This window comes from Sus scrofa, unplaced genomic scaffold (genome assembly GCF_000003025.6).
Source record: "Sus scrofa isolate TJ Tabasco breed Duroc unplaced genomic scaffold, Sscrofa11.1 Contig33, whole genome shotgun sequence".
Taxonomy (NCBI): Eukaryota; Metazoa; Chordata; class Mammalia; order Artiodactyla; family Suidae; genus Sus; species Sus scrofa.
Window position 1 is genome coordinate 17,071 of NW_018085178.1, and position 10,835 is coordinate 27,905.

Here is a 10,835-nt window from a genome sequence, read left to right on the forward strand (position 1 = left end):
AGCTATTTGGCCTTGGAATTCTATTTGTATGGAGTGTTTTTATTACATATTTAATTTCATTTGTACTGAATGGACTGATAATTCAATCTATTTTTTCTTGATTCGGTTCTGGTATGTCTCTGAAAACTTGTCCATTTCTCCAGGTGGTCAAAATTGTTGGCATATAATTGTTCATTGTATGCTCGACTATGCATTTTTAAGAATATTTCTCCAGTATCCATTGATATTTCTCCTTCTTCATTTCTTATGTCATTTATCTGAGTTCTTTCTCCCCGTTTCTAGTTGAGTCAGTCCAGAGGATTGCCAATTTTGTTTCCTCTTTCAAAAAAATCAGTTATTGGATTAATGATTTTTTCTATTTTTTTGAATGTCAATTTTATTGATTTCCTCTCTGAAATTTTTGACTTCCTTCCCGTTTCTGGCTTTAGCTTTTGTTGTTTCTTTGATTGCTTCTTTCAGGTGGCAAGGTAAATTGTTGATTTGAGGTTTTTCTCCTTTTCTGAGGAAGGCATGTATTGCTATGCGCTTCCCTCTCAGAACTGCTTTTGCAGCATCCCCAAATTTTTGAATGGTTATGTTTTCATTGTCATTCCTCTCAAGGTATTTTTTTAATTCTTCCTTTTGATTTACTCATTGACCCATTGGATATGTAGTAACAGCTTGTTTAGTCTCCATGTAGTCATCTTTTTTTTTTTTTCATTTCTTTTCTGGTTGTTGATTTCTAGTTCCATGCCATTTTAGTCAGAGGCGATAACTGATATAATTTCTATACTCATATTTGTTGAGGTCAGTTTTGTGCCAAGTGTGTGGTAATCCTTGAGAATGTTCCATGTGCACTTGAAATGAATGTATAGTCTGATTTTTGGATGTAACATCCTAAAAATATCAGTTAAGTCTATTTTTTTCTACTGGATCATTTAGGATTGCTGTTGCCTTATTGATATTCTGTCTAGAGGATCCATGCATTGTTGTGAGTGGGGTGTTAAAGTCTCCTACTATTACTATATTCCCATAAATTTCTCCTTTTTTGTATGTTCATATTGAATGGATATAATTGGGTGTACCTATATTAGGGACATATATTGATGAGTCTAATATCCTCTTCCTGAAATGATCCTTTTATCATTAAATAGTGTCCTTTTTTGTCTTTCTTTACAGCCTTCATTTTAAAAATCTACTTTTTCTGATATAAGTATTCAAAGTTCCCCTTTCCTGTAACTTCCATTCACATGAAATGTCCTTTTACATCCCCTAACTTTCAATACATATGTGACCTTTACCTTAAGGTGGGTCCCTTGTAGGAAGCATATTGTAGGCTCTTATTTTGTATCCAGTCTGTCACTGTTTGCCTTCTGATTGGAGCACCCGTTGCATTGAAATTTAAGGTAATTATTGAGAAACATGTATATATTGCCCTTTAATCCTGATTTCCAGTTCTTTCTATATTTTCTCTTTGTTCTTTTTTGTTTTCTTCGGATGATGATTTTCTTTTTTTAATGCTTGTGCACTCTTGTTTTTCTTTTTTGTGAATGTATTCTTTGGTTTTGATTTGTGGTTTCTCTGCATTTCAGTTTTGATAATCCCTTGCTTTATCTGCTTTCTTTAGCCTATTACTCATATAGGCTCAAACACATACATTCTAAAAATAAAGAGTCTAGATTTTCTTACTCTCTTCCCCCCGTTTCTGATTTTGATGTTCCTTTTTAAAAATGTGTTCATGTACATTCTTCTTGCTGTTCCTTCTGTTTATGTCTCTTTAACAATAGTTTTTTTTGGTTTTTTGTTTTTTTTTTTTTTACTTTTATAGCTGAATACTGGATTATTTAAGTGACTGCTTTCCAATTTTGATGTCTTCCATCTAATTTCTTACTTCTCTTTTTTTTATGTAGAGGAGCTCTTTCACTATTTGTTTTAGAATGGGTTTAGTATTGCAATATTCTTTTCGTTTTTGTCTGCTGAAGAAATTCTTATTTTTTTCCTTCTATTTTAAATGATAATCTTGTTGGATAGAGTATTCTAGGCTGTAAATTTTTCCTTTTAGACAGCTGAATTTACCATGCCACTCTCTTCTGGCCCACAGTGTTTCTGTAGAAAATCAACTGAAAACCTTTGGGGGTTCTCTTATCATTAACTCCGCTTTATTCCTTCTGACTTTACAGTTAAAAACAATCAACTTTTGCCATTTTTATTTTGTCTTGGGGTGGCCTGTTTGGGTTCAACGTGGTTGAGGAACACTGTGCTTCCTGTATTTTGATATTAGTTTGCTTTTGACTTGGAACGTTTTGAGCCACAGTTTCCTCAAATATATTTGCAATCCTCTTTTCTTTTTCTCTCCTTCTGGACTTGTAATATGCTAAATTGGGCCACTTTATATTATCCCATAAGTCTGTTATCTTGCTTTCATATTTTTTTCATTTGGTTTTCTGCCCACTGTCCTGATTGGGTGATTTTCATTGTTCTATCTTCCAAGTCACTAATTTGTGTCTCTGCATTAATCCTTCTGCTCTTCAGTGCCTTTACATCAGCTTGCATCTCTGAAAATGAAGAATCTAATTTTTCTAGGCTCCTCATTATATTTTCCAGTTCCTTTTCAAAGTCATCTGCATTACTGTTCCCATCTGCTTTTAATCCCTTCATATTTGTTCTTATTTCCTTCAGTATTTTCACTGTCTCCTTTTTGAACTTCATGTCTTCAAGGCCACAGAGTACTATTTCATATTTTCTCCTTCAGGTAAATTCTTCTGTCTTTTAACTGGGAATGGTTCCTGAGTGTCCACATTTTGCTTGTATTTTTCTTATCCTGTGAGTTTAGAGAAAACCACCAATGTATTCTTGAAGGCTATTTGTATGTAATAGGGCCCATGAGGATTCTGTGAGTTCTTACTCTTTATTTTTAGGGTGCTGTGCATCCTTCCAAGGAGATGGAGGTAATGGGAAAGGCTAGTAGCCAGGCACCTGTCAACTATACAAGTGCCCCATCACGCTTAGCCCATGAAAGAAGCACTGTCACTCCTAGCCCACGTAAGAGGGGCCCCACTACTCAAAGATACAACATTCAAGAGTCCATGCATGCATCAAGATGTTTCTATGGTGGTCTGCTGCTCCACCTCTTGACCTCCCCAACAATGAGGCCTTGCTGCTCCTGTGGGCCAAGACCTCCTTCTGGGTTTCTTCAGCTGAGGTGCTCCACACCCCAGCCCTTGGTGCATGGATTCCTAGCTCCTCAGTCTGACTCCATGCAGCCAACCCTAGTCCTCCCTCCAGAACAGACCTCGAGAGCCTGTGTTTCAGCACCCAGTCCCTGCTGAGTGTCACAGGCCGTGGTGTCCTGGAAGGTGGTACCAGTGGTCTATGTGGCTCTCGCTCTGCTTTGCCCTCCTCAGTCCAGCTGTTGTGCTTTTTTCTGAGGCTTTGAGGCCCCTCAGTGTGGCTCAAAAGGAGGCTGTCCAGGGTGTGGGTTCCTTTCCTCTTTATCAGCTCCTCTCAGGGATATTATTCCTTTCCTGATTCCTTTTTCTCTTTCTCGCCTCCTCTCTCTCTCTTTTTTCCTTTTCTCTACCCAGTTAGGTGGCACGTTCCTCACCATTTTTTGAGGTTTAAGGTCTTCTGCCTGCATTCAGTAGATAAATGTGGTCTGTGAATTGTATTACATGGAGACTGTTTTTGATGTGTTTGTGGGAGAAGGTGAAGGCACATGTCTTACCCCTTCACCATCTGGATCCCACCATCCTGGAAACCTCTATTTCTTTTAGTATCCTTTCCAAATTCAAATATCATTCATGAGATATATTATCTGATAAGCATATTCCTCCACTAGCAGGTAATACCCACCTAACTCTTCTTCACCCTTTACATTTTACACAAACAATGAAAAGTGTTGTAAAATTGAGGTCAGTTTCATCAGAATCAGCAAGATGACTCGGCAATGTTAATGAGGATGTTTTACTTAGTCTCATCTTTTCACAGTTCACCTTTATTTTTTTCCTTGTATGGCCACATGTGCAGCATATGGAAGTTCCCTGCATAGGGGTCATATCAGAGCTGTGGCTATCAGCCTATGCCATAGCCACAGGAACACTGGATCTCACCTGCTTCTGTCACTTACACTGCAGCCTGAGGCAATGCCAGATACTTAACCCAATGAGCAAGGCCAGGGATTGAACCCACATCATCACAGACACCATGTCAATTTTTAACCCCCTGAGCTACAACAGGAGCTCCCCATAGGTCATCTTTAATTAACATCAGGTTGTGTATGGCATAGTTACCAAATCTCCCCATAGAAATACAGTGAAGTCATTATGAGGAAATCCCTTTAGCATTTGATGGAAAATTTAAGTTTGCATTGTAAGGAACATATTTATTGGCACTGACCTGTTACTAGTCTCCCAGATATAGTCTTTTAATCCTAAATGCTTAGAGACCAAGGCTTATATTCTGAAATTCTCATTGACTTAACACCATAATGAAAAGTCGATGTTACAAAACACCTCTCCGTGAAATCTAGGTAAGAGGAATATTCTAGTTTACCTTTGCTGTTAATATTAACATCAATTAGTATTTATTTTTCTGAATTATTAAGCATTTTCCTTGTTAGATTTCAACAATTTATGTATCATTCTGGCTACTCAAAAACACAAGACTATGGGAATCAAGGATGAAAAAAAATTATTGCAACTCATGCCAACCTCTGATTCAAAGTTTGAACGTCAAATCACAGAGGTAAGGACAGAATATAATTCTGTTAGATAATTTGGGCACGCATATAGAAAGTTATTTTTATCTTAGCTAAATAAGAATGTGTCCTGTGTTTAATATTTTAAAACAAAAAATAAACCTTGTCCCAGCTTGTAATTTGTAATTGATATAAACCATTTTGACCAAAGAATTTATGTCATTAGACAATCAAATATTTCATAGATTACTAATTAGTACTAAGAATGTAGACTTTGAAAAGGAAACAAAATTTATTCTCACAAATAATATTAATACTTAAAAGATGTCTTCTATTTCAAAGTGTTAGAAAACTAAAGTATAAAAGCATGGATTACATTTATTATCCTTTTATGTGCTGTTACATACTTCAGGAAATCTTACATAATTTCTTTAGGAAATGGTATATAATATTAAGTAAGGTAATTCCTGTGATGCAAGATGTACAGATTTTTTAAACAATTTTGTATAATTTCCTCTGTAAACTCTTTTTCATAATTGTCAATTTGTAGATGACAAATAGTCCATTACAGATCACTGGTGGAATAAAGGAAGCAAATCCACTCATCTCAGGTCACTGGACAAGAGGTAGGTATGGAGTTAACCAGGCTTTACTCCTTATAGCATTGTACATCTGTTATTAGAAGCATAGGTCAGAGAAAACTTCAAAATACTAGTAATATAAAAAAGAAAATGGGCATGCACATATAAAAAAAAAGCAATGTAAGAGGATACAGAATTGATTATAGACAGTGAAGCATATACACGATCCTCTTGATACTAAAAAATGGATATTGGTGCATTCTGGACACCAAGAAACATTGTTAAGTATCATTATACAAAAACCTATGCTTTATATAAAGAAGGAAATTCTTCGATATCGGAGATCATTCAAAAAGAATAATGGATTTAACACAACGCTGAGAAAATAAATCAAAGAAGTTATGTCTAAAGTGTATTTATTTTCTAAGTATTTCACAGTAATGTTCCTTAAGGATGCACAGTTATTACTTTATTTTTAGTGATTTTCATGCAATTCCTGAGACATAAAATTAACATATCTATTTATGCTATTAAAACATTCACTCTCTTGAGAATATATATATAAATTAATTTTTCTCAATTAAAAATGTATACTTATACATATGTATATATATTATACAAACATTAGCACACATGAAAAGTGATTTGCTCTTTAACGTACTCTAATGAAAAACATCTAACACATTATTTGAGAATTCTGAACCAAATATGGGTAACATAAATATGTATAATATTCTCTAAAATTCACAAGAACAAGTTTTTCCACTTTAAGCATCAGCCCTAGAATTCCCAACATATTTTATGGGAATCCTGTTTTTCTGAGTCAAGATCTTAAAAGCTTACATTACACAGAAATGAACTTCCCCTACAGGTATGTGTTCCTGTATCCGGAGTTAATGAAGAAGCTGAATGAAGAATTCCACTCCTCATAAAAAGAAAAATTTGAAAGGAAAATTATACACACACCAATTTCAAAACTGTCTTCTCAACAAGTGTCAATTCAACATAGAGGGTGGATATGATTGAGGATAACCACTCCTGGACAAATGAATTTATCCTCATAGGATTTAGTAATCACCCAGACCTGAGGACCATTCTGTTTCTGGTGTTTCTTACCATCTACCTGATCACCATGGTGGGAAACCTTGGTCTGGTGGCACTGATATTTACTGAGCCTCGTCTTGACACCCCAATGTACATCTTTCTGGGTAACCTTGCTCTGATGGATTCCTGTTGTTCCAGTGCCATCACCCCCAAGATGCTACAGAACTTCTTTTCCAAGGACAGAATCATTTCCCTCTATGAATGCATGGCACAGTTTTATTTTCTCTGCTTTGCAGAAACTGCAGACAGCTTCCTCCTGGCAGCAATGGCCTATGATCGCTATGTGGCCATCTGCAACCCACTGCAGTACCACACCAGGATGTCAAAGAATCTCTGCCTTCAAATGACCACAGGTGCCTACATAGTTGCACTTGTGCATCCCATGATTCATACAGGATTTCTCTTTAGGTTAACTTTCTGTAAGTTTAATCAAATTAATCACTTCTTTTGTGATATTCTTCCATTATTCAGACTCTCCTGTGTTGACCCTTATATCAATGAATTGTTGGTATTTATCTTTGCTGGGTTAGTTTTAATCGTCACTATTACCTTGGTAGTAATCTCTTACCTTTTCATCCTTTTCACAATTTTCACAATGAAATACAACAAGGGCAGGGGCAAAGCCTTATCTACTTGTGCATCACACTTTCTCTCTGTCTCCATATTCTATGGTTCTCTTATCTTCATGTATGTCCAGCCAAATTCAGGTAATGAAGGAGACAAAGATATACCTGTTGCTATTTTTTATACTCTCGTGATTCCTTTATTAAACCCTTTTATTTATAGCCTAAGAAATAAGGAAGTAATAAATGTTACAAAAAATTTTTTGAAGATTTCATATGAAAGAAATACTACATCATTTGGGTAACTTATTTCAATCTGATTAAACTTTTTTCACAATCAAGAGTACTGACAAGGTCGAAAATGGGTTCATATATAACATTCAATTACTAAAACATGATGGCGTGTCAATCAAATAACCAAATGTAAATGACTTTCCAAAATCTATGCTACCAGGTTTCATCAGCAGTAATCTAAGTAACGATCCTTGTGGTTACAATTGCGTCAGAGTGTAATTAGCTATATTTCATAACTACATTTCAGAGTATAATACATTGCAATGTTCAACAAATTCAGCAAATGCGAGGAATCATTACATAAAAGATCACCTCCATTTTATGCTTTTGGCAAATTTCTGGAATCCCAAGGTGTAATCTTACAACCTGCCCCATGTCCCAAATTCTCAAATATTGGTCCCGTCTTCACCGACAACATCTGACAGAAGTAAACTATTTTGATTTGATCCTCAATTTTAAGTTATTCAAGAGATTGTTTGAATATGAAATCACAGAGAATATATATTCTTTAATCAAGAACACTTTCCTCTTTAGACGAAGTCAATTTTCTTTCAAGTTCTCTGAATTCCAGGATCTGCATATTGGAGATTTATAAATCTGTCCTTGACGATGATGCTACTTATATTGACATCACTGTAGATTTGATATCTTCATGTATTTTGTATGATTGACCATTACATATGATGGAGCATTTCCTGAATATATACTTTAATAAAACGTTTTCTTTCCGCTATTACTTCACTTTTACTGCTTGTTATTAAGAATACCACAATCCAAGCTTGTTGCAACATAAATCTTTGTTTTTGATTTTTTGGGCCACGCATGTGGCATAGGGATAAAAGCAGGCTAGGAGTCAAGTCAGAGCTGCAGCCGTCAGCCTATGCCACAGCCAAAGCAAGATAGGATCTGTGACCTACACCAGAGTTCATGGCAATGCCAGATCCTGAACCCACTGAGAGAGGCCAGGGATTGAAACTATATCCTCATGGTTACGAGTCAGATTCATTACCACTGAGTCAAAATGGCAACTCCCCAATTTAAATAATTCATATATGCACAGCACTAACAAAAAGCTGGAAATTCTGATCAGGCATGAATGATGCAGAAAACGGTGAAAATTTATATATATTTCTAATATTTATTGATACTTAACATATGCAAATATGAAACCAAAAGATAATTTACTCAGAACCTGGTCTCTGCTTGGTGCTTGATAAGCTATACCTTATATATATATTAGCTACCAAATTATTAGATATGAATATTCTTGATTTTCCTCAGTAAAAATCTCATGCATTGTAATATTGAGAAGCTTGCCCAAATTCATCAGGGTTATGGAAATCAACTAGAATTTGAATCTATTCTGTCTTTTTGACCCACATGCTTAGGAGTTCAGAAAATGGAGATTCTTATAGCCTGGGGTACTCAGTAGAATCAGAAGTAGAATGTGCCTTAATATAGGAATAAATGTTTTTTATAAGAAAACAGGAATGGTTATGACTGAAATCAACATATAAGTATAGCACTGGGAATATATATGAGGGAGGTGGACATATGGACAGAGTCAGAAACCGGATGAAACTACTGATGAGAGCTCGTGGTGAATGTAGGGAAACGAGGGGAACCTGGTCAGGTTACTAAGTCTTTTAAATGCCACCCAAAGAAATCAAGTCTTTCACAAAGCCATCAGACACTACAGTTCCAGGAACTGAGTAACAACACTATACATTTCAGAAACCTGACCTTGCAATTGATTGAAAGTCCCGAAGCAAGGAGATTAACTATAATAAATCATGTATTTGGTGAGAAACAAACCTGGAGAATACCCTGAAAGGAGAAGACTGCACAGATAGGAGCAACATTTCATAGAAAAAACATAGTGAACTGTAACTGCTAAATAGTCAAATTAAGGCCCATATGCTTGCTTCTGTGAATATCAAACATGGTGTAATTGATTTCACATCACCAATACTAATAATGTGCTTAATATTTGCCCATTCAATATTTCCTGCAATAAGTTTTAATATAATTATCCAAGTAAATACACGCCAGGCTTACACTTATTTTTCAATTAATTAATAAAAATCATTTTCTAGATTTTCATTTCTAATACGGTAAATGTGGATAGATATAATCTACTTTAACAAGGACCTTTATGGTCATAAGATACTTTATAAGCAGTAAGGAATCTAGACATTATGTATTTGGAGAAGCTCTGAAATAATAGGGATACGGTAAATCCTATATTCACTGTCTACCTCAAGGGATCTTTTTAGTTTTCAGACTCGCATTGATTTAGTGTCCCTTTTCTAAGGGTACCAAATTTTCTGCACCACTCACCCCCAAACTTACCATCACTGAATCACAGAGGTCTGTTAAGTGAAAAATAGGTGGCGAATTTGAGGCCAACAACACAAAAGAGGAAATTCTCTGGAAGTTTCTGGGAAATACATATCCTTTATTTGAAAAGACACCACAAAATGGTAGTGTTCCTCCCTCTGAACATCATGGTGTGTGGATATAAAATCTGGCACAAAGTATGTCCATTTTGCCTTTAAGACAGAAACTAGCCCACAGAGGAAGACAGTACACAATGGAAGGCATATCAATTATATTACTATCTTTTCCAATTTGGATCACTTTCTATTTTTCTCTGAGTGATATGGCGAGGACTCCCAAAACTATGTTTAATAGAAGTGATGAACAGGGATGTCCTTGTCTTGCTCCAGACATTACAGGAGAACTTTCATTTTTTACCATTGTGGTTGCTGCTTTATATATATGATTCTTTTATACCTATGATTGCTCATCTCTAAACTTCAAATTCGTTTTTTAAAAAAGTGCATCTGTATTCTCCTTCCTCATGATTACTGTTTTTTTTTTTTTTTATCACATTTTACGCACAATTGTTCTCAAGTGTTTTGTGTATCCTGTCAGTGCTTATTGGGGTCATAAATGACTTTACTACTTTGTTTTTTACTTCCCTACTAGGTTTGGGTATGGATGATTTCCTCCCTTTATTGTAGATTTGCCCTCAAAAATGAGCCTTTTCATTTTGTAATTTTCCTGTTTCTACTTAAGCCCTTTTCTCTTTCTCCTAGAAAAGTTCCTAGAGGATTTGTGCTAAAGCTGGTTTGGTGGTCCTGAAGGTTTTCTGTTTTCTTGAATTTAAGGTTTTTATCACTATGTCCAATATGAACAGGAGCCTTGCTTGGTAGAGTGTACTTGGGTTGTAGTTTTTCCTTTTCTCCACTGTTACAATAGCAAAGATATTGAAGTAACCTCAGTGCCCACTAATGTATGAGTAGATTAGAAGATGTTACAGATATATACCTAATGGACACTACTCAGCCATAAAGAACACTGAGTATTTGCCATTGGCAACAATACATATGGGCCTTGAGGATATTTTGTTAAGTGAAATGAGTCAGAGAAAGACAGATGCTCTATGATTTCACTTAAATGTGAAATCAAAATAACAAATCAACAAGTATAACAAAATAGCAAGAGAGTTCTAGATAAAGAAAACAAACAGGTGCTGACCAGAAGGAAGGACTTGGGGCAATGACAGAAATAGAGGAGGTAAATTAAGGGATACAAACTTCCTGTTGCAAAAAG

The 10,835-nt window shown here is 35.5% G+C and overlaps 1 protein-coding gene across 1 annotated transcript; it reads left to right on the forward strand.

Annotated features, from left to right (window-relative positions):
- The first annotated feature begins 6,274 nt into the window (after positions 1–6,274).
- Positions 6,275–7,228, forward strand: LOC100620351 (olfactory receptor 5K1-like). The gene has a single exon (XM_003358846.2). The coding sequence runs from the start codon at positions 6,275–6,277 to the stop codon at positions 7,226–7,228; it is 954 nt and encodes a 317-aa protein (XP_003358894.2).
- The last annotated feature ends 3,607 nt before the right edge of the window (positions 7,229–10,835 follow it).

Bases quoted from the DNA above. Each gene is read 5' to 3' on its own strand.
- LOC100620351 (XM_003358846.2), top strand. From the start codon at position 6,275: ATGATTGAGGATAACCACTCCTGGACAAATGAATTTATCCTCATAGGA.